This window comes from Hyla sarda, chromosome 1 (assembly GCF_029499605.1).
Source record: "Hyla sarda isolate aHylSar1 chromosome 1, aHylSar1.hap1, whole genome shotgun sequence".
Taxonomy (NCBI): Eukaryota; Metazoa; Chordata; class Amphibia; order Anura; family Hylidae; genus Hyla; species Hyla sarda.
In genome coordinates, this window is record NC_079189.1 from 89952453 (window position 1) to 89969998 (window position 17546).

General features: G+C 45.0%; 1 protein-coding gene across 1 annotated transcript in view; it reads left to right on the forward strand.

Moving 5' to 3' along the window:
• Positions 1-17546, forward strand: part of GABRB1 (gamma-aminobutyric acid type A receptor subunit beta1) — a 664745-nt gene that overhangs the window by 547515 nt on the left and 99684 nt on the right. Inside the window, exon 5 of the mRNA XM_056557403.1 lies at positions 17161-17243. Coding sequence (XP_056413378.1) covers positions 17161-17243 — 83 coding nt within the window. The remainder of the gene's footprint in view (positions 1-17160; positions 17244-17546) is intronic.

Consider the following 17546-nt stretch of genomic DNA (forward strand, 5'->3'; position numbering starts at 1 on the left):
TCTTCCTGGGTCAGGCGAGACCGATCCACTTGCATGGCCTCCTCGGCGGGAGGCCCAGGCGTAGATTGCAACGGAGACTGTGGGAGAGGTGCCCAGAGATCTAAGTCTTTTTCCTGGCGGAGCTCTTGATGTCTCTCAGAAAAACGCATGTCAATGCGGGTGGCCAAATGGATAAGTTCTTGCAGGTTGGCAGGAATCTCTTGTGCGGCCAGCACATCCTTGATGCGACTGGATAGGCCTTTTTTAAAGGTCGCGCAGAGAGCCTCGTTATTCCATGATAATTCGGAAGCAAGAGTACGAAATTGGATGGCGTACTCGCCCACTGAAGAATTACCCTGGGCCAGGTTCAGCAGGGCAGTCTCGGCAGAAGAAGCTCGGGCAGGTTCCTCAAAGACACTTCGAATTTCCGAGAAGAAGGAGTGTACAGAGGCAGTGACGGGGTCATTGCGGTCCCAGAGCGGTGTGGCCCATGACAGAGCTTTCCCAGACAGAAGGCTGACTACGAAAGCCACCTTAGACCTTTCAGTAGGAAACTGGTCCGACATCATCTCCAAGTGCAGGGAACATTGCGAAAGAAAGCCACGGCAAAACTTAGAGTCCCCATCAAATTTGTCCGGCAGGGACAAGCGGAGGCTAGGAGCGGCCACTCGCTGCGGAAGAGGTGCAGGAGCCGGCGGAGGAGATGGTTGTTGCTGCTGTAGCTGTGACTGAAATTGCTGTAGCTGTGACTGAAGCTGCTGTAGCTACGACTGAAGTTGCTGTGTCATGGTGGTCAAGTACGACAGCTGGTGATCTTGTTGGGCGATCTGTCGGGCTTGCTGGGCGACCAGCGTAGTGAGGTCAGAGACAACTGGCAGGGGAACCTCAGCGGGATCCATGGCCGGATCTACTGTCACGATTCGGCAGGCTGGAGGTGGATCCTCTGTGCCAGAGAGGGATAGGCGTGGACCGGTTCTAAGCTGCTACTGGTTTTCACCAGAGCCCGCCGCAAAGCGGGATGGTCTTGCAGCGGCGGTAGCAACCAGGTCGTATCCACTAGCAACGGCTCAACCTCTCTGACTGCTGAAGATAGGCACGGTACAAGGGAGTAGACAAGAGCAAGGTCGGACGTAGCAGAAGGTCGGGGCAGGCAGCAAGAATCGTAGTCAATATGGCAATAACAGGAGGTCAAGTACACAGTATGGACAAACACAGTCCCGCTGTGCGAATCGCATCCCCGACGGCCATGCCAGTGCAGCGCTCCCGGTCAGCGGGACTGACCGGGGCGCTGCGGGGAGAGAGACGCCGTGAGCGCTCCGGGGAGGAGCGGGGACCCGGAGCGCTAGGCTTAACAACTTCTTTCATTTTTAAAGAGACCTGTGAAAAATGAAAGAAGTGATCTGATAAGTTGCCATGGGCAACTGCACCACTCTTCCTCTACACAGGTTTTGACAAATCGCCCCCATAGCGTGTATGCTGCAGATTTTATGCTACGTTGTTGCGACACAGGTTTTATTCTGTTTAAGGACATGTTAAAAAAAAGGTCCAGGTTGGCTAGCATATAATACTATGTCTCCCAATAGCCAGAGCTTTATTGATCATATTTAATGAATTCTCTGTTTCCAAGAGCAGAATCTATGAAAAGTGGTCAAGTCACAGTGATTTGTCAGTGATTGTGTTCACTGAAATGGGCTCCAGCAAGTCTTTAGCTCTGATGAGCTTGTAAACAGTCTTAGGCTTCTGAAAGGACAATTGCTGAGAATGTGTCGAAATTGCTTATCAGTTGTAGTGTTACTCACGAACATTCGCAATTCGAATATTCGTCACGAATATCGCATATTGGCGAATTTGCGAATATTACGAATGTTGCGATTAAAACTCGCTATTACGAATATTCAACTTTTTTTCAAACTGTTTTCAAAACTGAGCACATTGTAGGGATCTCCTTCGACTGATAAATGCAATGCTTGTATCATTTCATTAAAGACCCAGGGATGAGACTGTGAGGCGAAATGTTTATGCATGCGAATATTCGTGGAAATTCTGCCCTACTTATGCCTATGAGCCAATGAGAGTTCTGCAAGCATAGTTGTCAGAGCTTAGCAACATCCCTAGCAACGTCCCTCGCATGATGTTATAGCGCGCATGCGCAGACGAGTGAAATTTTGCTATTAATTTCGCTTTCGCAATAGCAAAATTTCGTAATTAAAAAAAACATCATGAATATAACGAATATTCGAATTTCACGAATATGGGACGAATATTCGTCCTCATATTCGGGAAATATGGCGAATTTGAATATGGCATATGCCGCTCATCACTAATCAACTGAGATTTGAACCATGTGGAGATGTAGACTGAGAAGCATATCATTTTACTAAGGGACAACATATCACAGACCTCCCCTTCCTCAAAATTGATTGATATGGATCCCAAAACACGCAGGTCATCACAAATAGTGATGAGCAGCATAGGCCATATTCTAGTTCTCAATATTTTGCAAATATTTGGATGAATATTAGTCCTATATTAACGAATTTTGCATATTCGTTCACTTTTTTAATGCGAAATTCGTAATAAAATTCGCAAAATGCGCATGCATGATTATATCTTTCATCTAACTACTTTCTTATTGGTTGCTAACCTCTGACAACTGTATTTGCATCCTTCTCATTGGCCCACAAGCTAAAATAAGGGAGGGATCAGGGGACCTCTGGAAGTGCTGATATTCACATAATTTTCGTATAAAATTTGCATTCGCATATTTCTTTGGACCACAAGCTGGAAGCAGGGAGGGAGGATCACTTTTTATTTACACAGTACATATCATTGTGATGTTTACTGGGGAAAAACTGGAAAAAAAAATATTCGTCATAACGAATACAATTCATAATATTCTAAATATGCGCAAAATCACGAAGTGCGATATTCGCAAATAAAATTTACTATTCGAATATTCGCGCTCAACACTAATCACAAAATTATCATAGCACTTCATTTCATGTTGCCCACAAATCACATATTGGCATAGGAACTTAAGAGACAGACTAGTGCACCGTCATTTTTTTTAACAGGAACAATAAATACTTGGTAACAACAAGTATAGTATAAATGTGACCTGTAGATATATCAAGAAAGGAAAACATCTTCAATAGCAAGATTATGTCTACCCGGATTTCACCTCTCAATGATCCCATATTAATAGGACATCAATGTTTATTTCTGGTATTCTCCTTTAACCCCTTAAGGACGCAGTCCATTTGGGTCTTAAGGACGAAGACAATAACATTTTTACGTTTTAGTTTTTTCCTCCTCGCCTTCAAAAAATCATGACTCTTTTATATTTTCATCCACAGACTAGTATGAGGGCTGTTTTTTTGCGTGACCAGTTGTCCGTTGTAATGCCATCACTCACTTTATCATAAAATTTATGGCGCAACCAAATAAATACTATTTGTGTGGTGAAATTAAAACGAAAACTGCAATTTTGCTAATTGTGGAAGATTTTGTTTTCACGCTGTACTGTTACGCCGAGCGCTCCGGGTCCCCGCTCCTCCCCGGAGCGCTCGCAACATCCTCGCAATCGCAGCGCCCCGGTCAGACCTGCTGACCGGGTGCGCTGCGATACCTCTCCCAGCCGGGATGCGATTCGCGATGCGGGTGGCGCCCGCTCGCGATGCGCACCCCGGCTCCCGTACCTGACTCGCTCTCCGTCGGTCCTGTCCCGGCGCGCGCGGCCCCGCTCCTTAGGGCGCGCGCGCGCCGGGTCTCTACGATTTAAAGGGCCACTGCGCCGCTGATTGGCGCAGTTGGCTTAATCAGTTCATTCACCTGTGCACTTCCCTATTTAACCTCACTTCCCCTTCCCTTCCTTGCCGGATCTTGTTGCCATCGTGCCAGTGAAAGCGTTTCCCAGTGTGTTCCTAGCCTGTGTTCCAGACCTCCTGCCGTTGCCCCTGACTACGATCCTTGCTGCCTGCCCCGACCTTCTGCTACGTCCGACCTTGCTCTTGTCTACTCCCTTGTACCGCGCCTATCTTCAGCAGTCAGAGAGGTTGAGCCGTTGCTAGTGGATACGACCTGGTTGCTACCGCCGCTGCAAGACCATCCCGCTTTGCGGCGGGCTCTGGTGAAAACCAGTAGCAGCTTAGAACCGGTCCACTAGCACGGTCCACGCCAATCCCTCTCTGGCACAGAGGATCCACCTCCTGCCAGCCGAATCGTGACATGTACAATTTACGGTAAAAATGACGTGTGTTCTTTATTCATTAAAATGATACCCATGATAACATACTTTTCTATTACTGTTGCGCTTAAAAAAAATCACTAACTTTTTAACCAAATTAGTATGTTTAAAATTCCCCTAGTTTGAAGACCTATAACTTTTTCATTTTTCCGTATAAGCGGCGGAATGAGGGCTCATTTTTTGCGCCGTGATCTGCACTTTTTATTGATACCATATTTGCTTATATAGAACTTTTAATCCATTTTTTATAAACATTTTTGGGAATAAAATGTTATAAAAAAAAAGCATCTATTTTGGACTTTTTTTATTTTTACGTTCACGCCGTTCACCGTACGGTATCATTAACATTTTATTTTAATATTTCAGATATTTACGCACGCGGCGATACCAAATATGTATATAAAATATTTTTTTAACACTTTTTGGGGGTGAAATAGGGAAAATGGGACAATTTACGTTTTTATTGGGGGAGGGGGTTTTTCTAATTTTTTTTTACTTTATTTTTTAACTTTTTTTTACTTTTATCTTTACACTTTAATAGTCCCCATAGGGGACTATTTATAGCAATCACTCGATTGCTAATCCTGTTCAGTACTATGCATAGGACATAGCACTGATCAGGGTTATCAGTTATCTTCTGCTTTGGTCTGCGGGAAGGCAGATCAGAGCAGAAGACGCCGGGAAGGCAGCAGAGCCAGGTGAGGGGACCTCCGTCTGCCGTGCTGGATGATCGGATTGCTGCGGGCGATCCAATCATCCATTTTAGTGACCGCGATGCTGCAGATGCCGTGATCTTTATTGATCACAGCATCTGAGGGGTTAATGGCGGACATCTGCGGGATCGCGGGTGTCCGCCATTACGGGCGGGTCCCTGGCTGCGATCAGCAGCCGGGACCAGCCGCGCATGATCCGGGCATCGCTTCGATGCTCGCGGTTATGCTTAGGACGTAAATGTACGTCCTGGTGGGTTACGTACCACCTCACCAGGACGTACATTTACGGCGCTCGTCGTTAAGGGGTTAAATATATAGAGTGGTATATGTTTCTGTTATGCAGTTCCCAACCACTGACATACATTCTCAACATCTACAGTTCCAAACTTGTATAAAATGATGGTGTTTCTGAACGTATATAAAAACAAAGGGATGCAGCTGGAGGAGACATGTTAACTAGGTGCTGGGTGCCAGAGGGTGCCCAAATGAGTCACTTTGACCCTGGTCATGATATTGAGATACAGGGCTAGGATAGCAAACTAAATCTTTGCCCTGGGTTAAAGAAATGCCAGCTCTGGCTCTACAAATATTATCCTTCATGGAATCTTGCCATCCTCAGGAAAATATCCTGTGTTCTTCATTGTCACAATCTAAAATTCAAAGATTTTGTATATATTTGTTTCAGAACTAATTAGTTATAAAGACAAGCTTATTCAGTCTGAGATAAAAACATGGATGTTACATAAGCTAAATCTGCATTGCACAACCCCTGCTAACCTTTTCAGCTTTGTTTTCTTGCAGTCTGCACTTGAAAGCTTTGCCTTTCTTTATAGCCTACAGCTTTTTGTTCTAGTCACTTCTACTTGTTCATAATAGAACTGCTTCCTTAGGGCCAACATCAGACAAATGATAAACTTTATAAACTTTGAAAGCATTTGAATCAGTGTGTGCGCTGTACAATGGATATTCTTGTGTCACCAGAAAATGACAATTTGTCTGCTGTTAACATAAAGGACAGCACATTGGGGGACAGGACATTTCCTGCGCTGCTGCAGAGAGACAAAATTATGCAGTATTTTTTGAGCAGGTCCCATGTTTGTGCAAAAAAATGTTGTGGAAACTGTACAAAATTGCGCTCAATGGAGCTTTTGCAAAAATTTAGCACAATTTTGCTACTAGGCACTGGTGCAAGAAATGATGAATTTTCACCATTGTGTCTGGGATATAAGTACTGCAATCTTTCTATCTGCTTTTTTAAAAAAAAATAATTTAGTTAGTGAATTTAAATGGAATGTATTGCCTAGTTTGTTTTTACTTGAACTGAAACATGTTTTTTTCCAATCTGTTTCTATTTTCTAAATTGTAATTTTTTGATCGTTATTATGAGGGCAGCCATCTCGCTTAGATGTTTTTAACAACATTTAGAGATATGCCTAAGACACTAAGCCCCATGGACATAGGCAACCATAGATTAAAGCTGCTCCTTTTCTATGAATGGGGAGGGTGTCTGGTTTGCTCAGTGCTCTTTACAGAGTTCATTCTAAATGGAGGGCTGGTCTGTTGATCTGTGGGGATGTTGGTGGAAGCCTTTTTTAGGTCTCTCCAGAGGTGTTTGAATAGGCTACTTAAGGACATTTACAGAGTTGTCCCTAAGCTGCTCCTGTGCTGTTTTGGCTGTGTGCTTAGGATCATTATCTTGTTGGAAGGTGGACTCAGCCCAGTCCAAAGCACACTGGGTCAGGTTTTCCTTAGAGAGGTTATCCAACATAAGGGGACTTTACTTATTACCTGTCAGGCAGTAATTCTTATCAAGGGTTAGTGTTGTGTTGGTGGTAAATGGCTGTGTCCTTTGTCCCCCCATCACGATGCTGGCTTGTTTGTGTGACCTGGCTATTTCCTGTTTCTGATCCTCCCTCAGATTACAATCCCAGGATAACTTGTCTCTAGGTGGGAGGAGACATTTCTCATTCCCACACATCAGTCATCCCACCCATTGCAGTACAGCTGAGCTCCCTTTCCTTGCTGTGCTTGAAGCTACAATTTCCTGCAGCCCTGTGGAGAATGAACTCCCACCCACCCAGTAGGCACTCAATCAATTGAAGCACAGACATGTTTCATTTTAACACCTGACTAGTGAAAAGCTAAAAGAAAAAAAAAAAATTTCCATAGGACTTTGGCTGTGTTACTCTTTGAAACATGTTGATTATAAAGATGAATGTGTGAAATGGTTGTAAAAATAAGATGCACAATATTTTTTAGGAAAAACTAGTAGAGACGCTCAGAGGGAACATTGTGGTAAAAGATACTGAGATAATGTAATTACTCAGAGCATGTGGTGCAAGCTGCACAGACACCCACTGGATTTTAAGTCTAGGGATTCTTGGGAGTTGTAAATGTGAAAATGTCTACTTTATGTTAACATGTCCAAATCCCTTATTAGATTTCTGTAAAAAAAAAATAAATCTAATTTTAAAATGCCAAGAAATAAAATTTTTATATTTTATTCAATATTTTGTAGAATGTTCTAGAACTTGTATTTGCATGCATAATCCCTTTTATAATAATCTGTCTATCCTTTATCCATTTGTGGTATAGACCATTGAAAAACTGCTCACACGTTTTGGTTTTATAACATTGATGCATATGTTTTCATCCTTTTATTAATCTTATGAAAATATATTTATATTGATGTAATTAAAACAATACAATACAAGCTTTGTGCCAGCATTCCTCCTGTATCCAGCATATCCCTGATCCCAAAAAATTCTTAAAGCGTACCTGTCATAGTGGACAAAAAAAGTGTTATGTTACTCAGTACCTAATCCTGATCATGTACATATCATTTTTATGTGTCTATGACTTATATATCCCTAACAACTAGCATTAATATGTTGCTCACATGCTTTTTCTTCTTGCCTTATGGAGGGGGCGTGTCCATCTCTCTCCCTCACTGTCGATGACTCATCTGCTCTGAGTCTGGGAGCAGCCTGGTAGTCTGAAAATCACTGCACAGTAGTTTTTATCCATACATTTTCTATCTGTTCCTAGTAAAGCTGGATGCTAATCAACATAGCTATCACTATGTGTGTCATTCAGCTTTCACAGACTCCTGAATGTCGGATCAGCATCTTTGTCATTCAGGAGTCAGAGAAAGCTTTGGCTGTTTAAGCATGCAGGGAGATGTAGTTTTGTAATGGAACAGCTGGAGCTGCAGTGTTTGTAAAGCACTGTGTTAGAGCAGTATTGCCTTTAGCTGTTGCAAAACTGCAAATACTGCATGGGAGTTGTAGTTTATGAACAGCTGAAGGCTGTAGTGGTGCAATGGTGTTCTACTATACTGGATACCAACACACTTTATGGCCGGTATCCAGTATGCTGCAAAATACAGAATATTCTGTCTGCATAAAGACAGATGACCCCTAGTGGTGACTATTTTCATTTTAGATTTTTTAGTAAAATTGAAATTTTTTAAAATAAATGTACATTGGGGCAATACAGTATTTAGTCAGTCACCAATTGTGCAAATTCTCCCACTTAAAAAGATGAGAGGCCTGTAATTTTCATCATAGGTATACCTCAACTATGAGAGACATAATGAGAGAAAAAAATCCATAAATTCACATTGTCAGATTTTTAAAGAATCTATTTGCAAATTATGGTGGGAAATAAGTATTTGGTCACCTACAAACAAGCAAGATTTCTGGCTCTCACAGACCTGTAACTTCTTCTTTAAAGGGGTACTCCAGCATCGGGAGCTCGTGACGTCATAGCCCCGCCCTCTGCATGATTTCATGCCCTGCCCCCTTAATGTAAGTCTATGGGAGGGGGTGGGGCAGCAACAGTGTGTGAAAACCTTGTGAAGATTTACAGAAAACGTTTGACCATTGCCAACAAATGGTATATAACAAAGTATTGAGATTAACTTTTGTTATTGACCAAATGCTTATTTTCCACCATAATTTGCGAATAAATTCTTTAAAAATCAGACAATGTGATTTTATGAATTTTTTTTCTCATTATGTCTCTCATAGTTCAGGTATACCTATGATGAAAATTACGGGCCTCTCATCTTTTTAAGTGGGAGAACTTGTACAATTGGTGGCTGACTAAATACTTTTTTTTGCCCCACTGTATATTTAAAAAATTTATCTTATCAGTAGTACTGCAAAATATAAAACGTTTTACATAAGGACAGTACCTCTTTAAAGCGCTACAAAAATGAGTAAAGTCTAACAAAAGGGAACGTGTTATGGGACTGATGGAACAACAATCAAGTGTGTTATTCACTGAATCCCAAATATCGCTGGTATTGATCTATGGCTAAAAACTCTCAAAAATGCCATACACACCACATGGCGTTTTTTTGGACAAAACACTGCAGCTGGATGTTAGCGGGAGTCAGTAGGTAAGTATGGAATGTTTTTGTTTTTTTACCTTTTTGTGCCCTTTGTTGTCAATTTTTTTCTGGAATTTCCCCAAATTCGTGTGATAGAAATCCTTTAGTTCCATCATAAAATAATCACATTACTTGTCATAAAAATAAAAACATAGGGGATAAAATGCCATAGTAATACTGTTCTCTCCATTCGGATATGCACTTCTGGGACGTCCCTTATCTGTCCTGGATCAGCAGGGTGGCTACGGTGAAAATGGTTATTTTGCCGAAACTCCTTTATGTATTTCAGACCCTGCCGATCCCGGTCCCATCTGCTGACCTCAGGAAACTGCAATCTGAAGTCTCCTCTTTCATCTGGCAACAGAAACGTCCGAGGATTCCTTCCACTATTATCCTTTCTGTCCCTAATTTTCTTTAATATTACTATGCTACCCGGTTGAGCCAGCTAGCCTGTTTTTTTGCACCCTCTGATGCTCCCATATGGGTTCACCTGGAATCCACTCTGCTCATGCCTCATACCTTCCATGCTCTCCTGTGGTCCTCTCTCCCTGTCCCCTGCTATGTTCCCTCCTCTGCTCTTCTCACTCTTTCTCTGTGATGGTAGGTCTGTTTCCGCTTTTGCCTGCAGTCTCCCTCTTTGCCTTTAACACCTTTATTGGGGAACCCAAACTTCTCTCCTGGGCTTAGCTCATGTAACTTTTCCTGGTGGTCATCTCAGAAACTATTGACTTATTATGCCTTCCTCCTCAGAGGGTGCCTTCTGACGCTGGATGAATTTTGGTCTTGCTACCATCCTCCGGATTCAGAATGCCTTAGGATACACCAGGTTTTCTAACTTCTTTCTAGGTTTGAATGCTTAGTGCTATACTCTCCCACCCGTAAAGGAATGAATGCACCTCCGTCTGATGTTAAGTTGCCTGTCACGATTCGGCTAGCTGGTTGTGGATCCTCTGTGTCAGCGAGGGATTGGCGTGGACCGTGCCGGTGGACCGGTTCTAAGATGCTACTTGTATTCACCAGAGCCCGCCGCAAAGCGGGATGGTCTTGCTGCGGTGGTAGCATCCAGGTCGTATACACCGGCAACGGCTCAACCTCGCTGACTGCTGAGAAGGCGTGGGACAGAAGGACTAGGCAGAGACAAGGTCAGACGTAGCAGAAGGTCGGGGCAGGCGGCAAGGTTCGTAGTCAATATGGATAGCAGGAGATCTGGAAACACAGGCTTGGACAACACTAAACGCTTTCACTGGCACAAGGCAACAAGATCCGGCAAGGAAGTGCAGGGGAAGTGAGGTATTATAGCCAGGGAGCAGGTGGAAGCTAATTAGGCTAATTGGGCCAGGCACCAATCATTGGTGCACTGGCCCTTTAAGTCTCAGAGAGCTGGCGCGCGCGCGCCCTAGAGAGCGGAGCCGCGCACGCTAGCACATGACAGCCGGGGACCGGGACGGGTAAGTGACTTGGGATGCGATTCGCGAGCGGGCGCGTCCCGCTATGCGAATCGCATCCCCGCCGGCAATGTCAGTGCAGCGCTCCCGGTCAGCGGGTCTGACCGGGGCGCTGCAGAGAGAGAGACGCCGTGAGCGCTCCGGGGAGGAGCAGGGACCCGGAGCGCTCGGCGTAACAGTACCCCCCCCCCCTTAGGTCTCCCCCTTTTTTTGTCCGGCAACTGCTTCACATGGGACGAGGACACCGGAAGTGATTGTAGGGTTTCCTCAAAGGCAGGCAGTACAGCAGGAGTGGGAATGGGGAGGGAGGGCAGAGGGTGAAGCTTGGCACGGGGTAGGGTGTCACCAGGACGGGGGCCATGAGGAGGCACGGCACAGTCCTGATAGGCCTTGGGGAGACCAGGTGTAGGAGGAGGCACTGAGGCTTGCCTGACGGGACTGGGAGGAGAGGAGAGGCATTTCTTGTGGCAAGCAGAGCCCCAATTCTTGATCTCCCCGGTGGTCCAGTCAAGGGTGGGAGAATGATGCTGGAGCCATGGCAGACCGAGGAGGACTTCAGAGGTGCAGTTGGGAAGGACGAAAAATCTTTTCGTGATGGGGTCCAATGCACATTAAGAGGGGTTTTGTGCGGTAACGCATGGTGCAATCCAATTTAACTCTGTTGACCGCGGAAATGTAGAGCGGCTTAACGAGACGGGTCACCGGGATGCAGAACTTATTCACCAAAGAATCCAGAATAAAATTTCCAGAGGCACCAGAGTCCAAGCAGGCCACGGCTGAGAGGGAGGAGTTGGCAGAAGGAGAAATCCGTACGGGCACCGTGAGACGCGGAGAAGCAGATTTCGTACCAAGAGACGCCACACCCACGTGAGCTGGGTGCGTGCGTGCGTTGCCCAGACGTGGAGGGCGAACAGGGCAATCCACCAAGAAGTGTTCGGTACTGGCACAGTACAGACAAAGATTTTCTTCCCTACGGCGAGTCCTCTCTTCCTGGGTCAGGCGAGACCGATCCACTTGCATAGCCTCCTCGGTGGGAGGCACAGGTGTAGATTGCAAAGGATACTGTGAGAGAGGTGCTCAGAGATCAAGGTCTTTTTCCTGGCGGAGCTCCTGGTGTCTCTCAGAAAAACGCATGTCAATGCGGGTGGCCAAATGAATAAGTTCTTGCAGGTTGGTAGGAATCTCTCGTGCGGCCAGCACATCCTTGATGTTACTGGATAGGCCTTTTTTAAAGGTCGCACAGAGAGCCTCGTTATTCCAAGATAATTCGGAAGCGAGAGTACGAAATCGGATGGCGTACTCGCCTACTGAAGAATTACCCTGGACCAGGTTCAGCAGGGCAGTCTCGGCAGAAGAAGCTCGGGCTGGTTCCTCGAAGACACTACGGACTTCAGCGAAGAAGGACTGGACTGTGGCTGTGGCAGGATCATTGCGGTCCCAGAGCGGTGTGGCCCAAGACAAGGCCTTTCCAGAAAGAAGGCTCACTACGAACGCCACCTTAGACCGTTCTGTAGGAAATAGGTCCGACAACATTTCCATATGTAGGGAACATTGAGATAAGAATCCACGGCAGAGTCTAGAGTCCCCATCAAATTTGTCCGGCAGGGACAAGCGGAGGCTAGGAGCGGCCACTCGCTGCGGAGGAGGTACAGGAGCTGGCGGAGGAGATGGTTGCTGCTGTAGCAGTGGCAGAAGTTGCTGTAACGTGGCGGTCAACTGCGACAGCTGCTATCCTTGTTGGGCGATTTGCTGCGATTGCTGAGCGACCACCGTGGATAGGTTAGCGAGACTTGGCAGCGGCACCTCAGCGGGATCCATGGCCGGATCTACTGTCATGATTCGGCTAGCTGGTTGTGGATCCTCTGTGTCAGCGAGGGATTGGCGTGGACCGTGCCGGTGGACTGGTTCTAAGATGCTACTGGTATTCACCAGAGCCCGCCGCAAAGCGGGATGGTCTTGCTGCGGCGGTAGCAACCAGGTCGTATCCACTGGCAACGGCTCAACCTCGCTGACTGCTGAGAAGGCGTGGGACAGAAGGACTAGGCAGAGACAAGGTCAAACGTAGCAGAAGGTCGGGGCAGGCGGCAAGGTTCGTAATCAATATGGATAGCAGGAGATCTGGAAACACAGGCTTGGACAACACTAAACGCTTTCACTGGCACAAGGCAACAAAATCCGGCAAGGAAGTGCAGGGGAAGTGAGGTATTATAGCCAGGGAGCAGGTGGAAGCTAATTAGGCTAATTGGGCCAGGCACCAATCATTGGTGCACTGGCCCTTTAAGTCTTAGAGAGCTGGCGCGCGCGCGCCCTAGAGAACGGAGCCGCGTTCGCCAGCACATGACAGCCGGGGACCGGGACGGGTAAGTGACTTGGGATGCGATTCGCGAGCGGGCACGTCCCGCTATGCAAATCGCATCCCCGCCGGCAATGTCAGTGCAGCGCTCCCGGTCAGCAGGTCTGACCGGCGCGCTGCAGAGAGAGACACGCCGTGAGCGCTCCGGGGAGGAGAAGGGACCCAGAGCGCTCGGCGTAACATTGCCATTTATGTTACAATGGGAGGCTGACTTTTGCACATCCCTGCCGCTACCTATATGGCACTCTTGCTCCCTCAGTAGGGGTAGTTGGCAGGTCTCTCTTACAGAGACCTCTCTCAAAATTCTACATAGAGGCTATTATGTCCCGACGAGACTGAATGGGATCTTTCCAACTTCCTCGCCACTGTGCTTCCGAGGCTGCTCCCACCTGGGTACTATGCACCATGTCTGGTGGTCATGTCCATTGATTAGGAGATTTTGGTCATCTGTGATCTCTCTTCCCAGGGAGGTCACTGGATTTACTTGCCCGCTACATCAAACCTTCTGCCTTCTTAGTCGTAAGCCTCACTGAATGCCCCATAAATTGTTCCACTTAGCTCAATTTATTCTTATGGCAGCTAGAATTCCCATGGCAGAGAATTGGAAATCTCCTTCCCTGTCTCTCCACAGTGTAGTCGAACTTTATCATGCTTTCTGAGAAGCTCAATGCTATGAGAGACGATGTGGTTGCTCATTTCGATTGTTTGTCGTCCCCCTGGATGTCTTCGTCCTATTGTCCTGATGTTAGATATACCTTGACTCTGTATTAGTTCTCTACTCGCTGAAAATGTTGTTCTCTTGAATATACGCTGCTATATATATAAGATGACATTGCACGCCCACTGTTTGTTACCCTGTTTTATTACTTTGTATTTTATTCGGGTTGCGTCCCGAACTGTTTCCTTTTTATGCAATCTTTTGATTTCATAATAAAATGTATATGTTTGCTACTAAAATGCAATCGACATAAACACCTGACTGCCTGTCCAAAATGTCCCCAGACTAGGGCGGATCTCTGGCATGGCCTATGGAAATGCCCTTTATTGACACCACTTCGGTCTTAAAGGGGTACTCTACCGCTAGACATCTTATCCCTTATCCAAAGTATAGGGGATAAGGTGTCTGATTGTGGGGGTCCTGTCGCTGGGGACCCCCACAAACTGTCCTGCAGCACCCACTTGTCATTAGCTGCATGGAGCAAAGATTGCTTTGTGTCTGATGACTCATGATACAGGGGCCGGAGTATTGTGATGTCACAGCTCCGCCCCCTGTGATGTCATGCCCCGGAGCCTCAATGCCAGCCTATGGGAGGGGGCGTGATGGCCACCACGCCCCCTCCCATAGGCTTGCATTGAGGGGGCGGAGTGTGACATCACGATACTCCGGCCCCTGTATCAGGAGTCATCAGACACAGAGCGATCTTAGCTCTGTGCAGCTAATGACAAATGGGTGCTGCAGGACAGATTGCGGGGGTCCCCAGAGGCGGGACCCCCGCGATCAGACATCGTATCCCCTACCCTTTGGATAGGGGATAAGATGTCTAGGGGCGGAGTACTCCTTTAAGTTAAGGATTCAATCAAACACATTTGGGGGACTGATATAGCATAGTTCCTGTTACCTATTTGTTTCATAAACTTCCAGATGGGTCAAGGAATCCTATAAACAAGAGTAGGGCTACCATGGATATACATTTGTATCTACTAGTAGCACCAAAGCAGGGCTGGTGCAAGGATTTTTGCCACCCTAGGCGAAAGTTAATTTTTCTGCCCCTTGACCCTGTCCATTGGCTCTGCCTTTTGACATGCCCCACCTTACTACTGGGGTGACACACTGTAACAAACCTTCTTCTCATGTTACCACCTTACTACTGGTGTGACAAACTGCTGTAACAAACCCACTCCTCATGTAATCACCTACTACTGGGGTGACACATTGTAACAAACTCCCCCCTCACGAGATAGTATTTCTGGCTGGTCGGGTGCTTCGGATAAGCGGTGGGTGCTTCAGATGCTGGATGGTTACTAACTTTCTTGCAGTGGGCAGAGCTGCTGCCCCTATAAAGAGGGCACTCTAGGTGGCTGCCTATTTAGCCTATAGGCAGATCCGACCCTGCCAAAAAGCATACTAAAACATTGGATCTTGCCAACACTACCTTACTATCTGAAATAAACCAGGTAATGTCATGCACCCTAATCTATATTGTGTTATTGATCTCTTGATCTTCTATTTAATTTCTGTCTATCATTACATATTGCGAATAAAATTCATTGATGTAAAAAAAAAAAAAAATAAAATAAAGAAAAAAAGAGAGAGAAAGAAACCCTATACTTATACACAATATAGGCGAAATGTGTAATTAGTTTTACCCTTTTTATTTGGTGTTTATTTATCACAGTTGCTGTTTAGAGACTTTTACTTGAGACTTTTGCTTTAGATTCTTTGTGTGCATTTACTATGCCATAGTTTTTTTTTTTTTTTCCAGTGGTCATGCATTTATCATGTTCAACGCCCTCAATTTGTTGCAAATCTATGCTAGCCCTTACCTGGTTTACAAAACTGGCTGTGGACCGCATTTTGGCATCTAATGGGTTAAAAAGGGGTAGGAACAGTCACAGAGGAGAAACCATACAAAGGGGTGTACTGAAGTATAATTAAAAAAAAATGTACAGCATCAATTTTTTTCATATGCCATGCTACAATTCAATAAATTTGGCACTGGTACACCATACCACTGCACAAAATAAAGATGTAGAAAAGTGTACACCTACAACACCCTTGATGGATTCCTCCCTATATTTGGAGAAAATGCCATTAAACCTGCATATTGAGAGTTAATAATGAGGGGGCAGTTGTTTCTGGCCAAAAAGAAAAAAATGCCAAACAAAAGTTGTGTAAGTTAATACTCACAAGTCTTAAGGGTATCATATTCTTATAGTTCCTACCATTGCCTTGTTAATTTACTAATATTCCTATACTAGGTTTTCTAGTAGCTTTTGAGCTGTGCATGGGTCAAACAGTAAAGACTGCCACTAAACAACCTGACAGTGAAGACACAGGGAATGGGAATTTCCAAGGAATATCTATCATATAAAGCTAAATATCACAAAATGTCTAAAAATGCAATCCTATACTAAAGTATGATTTACATTTTGAACATACCAACATTGGGAAGAGCAGTAGAAATGTTTGTATTGTGCTTAATAGAGTAATGTGTATAGATCCTAATGGGGCTATGACCTATTGTATTATGGGTTCCTTATTATGTCAGAGCTTGGGTCACATGGGGATCTTTTGGTACTCTGATATAACAGTCCAACTCTGGGACCACTGGGACACATTTGTGTATGGTGGTATGGTAAAAAACAACTCATCTCCTATCCACAAAATAGAGGATAAGTGTCTGGTCGCAGAGGACCCCCAGCAATCTCCTGAATGAGGCCCAACTCTCTGAGAGAAGCGTGTGTTACAGACGGTACATGCTCCCTTCATTTCTATATTAGCACTATATTTCTGGACTGGTCTGATCCTTCTATGATTAGCCACTTATCCTCTATCTTGTGGATGGGGTATATGTTGTTTTCTCAGGACCACTACTTTGAAACATTTTCAATGTTCCATTTAATCTGTGATCCCTAAAAAAAGCTCTGATTTCTGAACAATCCTTCCTACACTATTATTGATATTCTTAGCACAGGCTATAAAAGGTCAGCAATATGTCTAAAATAGTGTCACAGAGCTCAGTGGTACATTCAAAGAAGGACTGCCTAAAATTCCAAGTTATTGGGACCAGTAGCTAATGATAAAGAGGTCATCTACAACACTAGTCCTAAAGGGCTTTTATCCCGGGAATAGGTAAGAATCCCAGCCCAGTAACTCCTATTTCTGTTATTTTGACAAAGGTCAATATAATACAGAAGGTAAATAAAACATGTATTCTGCTATATATATGCTGTAGATAAAGTTACAACACAAAATAATGAGTAAATAAATATTGCATTTGACCAATTATTTTTTATTGTTGTTTTAGGATTACTACAACGGCTGCTTGCATGATGGATCTACGCCGATACCCTCTAGATGAACAGAATTGTACACTTGAGATTGAAAGTTGTAAGTACTTTAATTTGCTTTTTAAACTTTGTGTACCTTCAGGTGTCCCCTTCTTAAAGGGCTTATCCAACATAAGGTGACTTAAGTTCTTACAGAAGGATCCGTGCTTCTTTTGGGGCTAAATGGCTGTACTACAAGTGCCAGGATCCCTTGTTTGTAAGTGAGAGGTCACTTTTCTCCCTCTCACACATTAACCACCCCACTCATTGCAGCACAACAGAGCTCCCTTCCATGGATGCTGTGCTTAAAACTACGGTTTCCTACAGACATATGAAGAATGATCTCCCTCCCACCCAGCAGTCA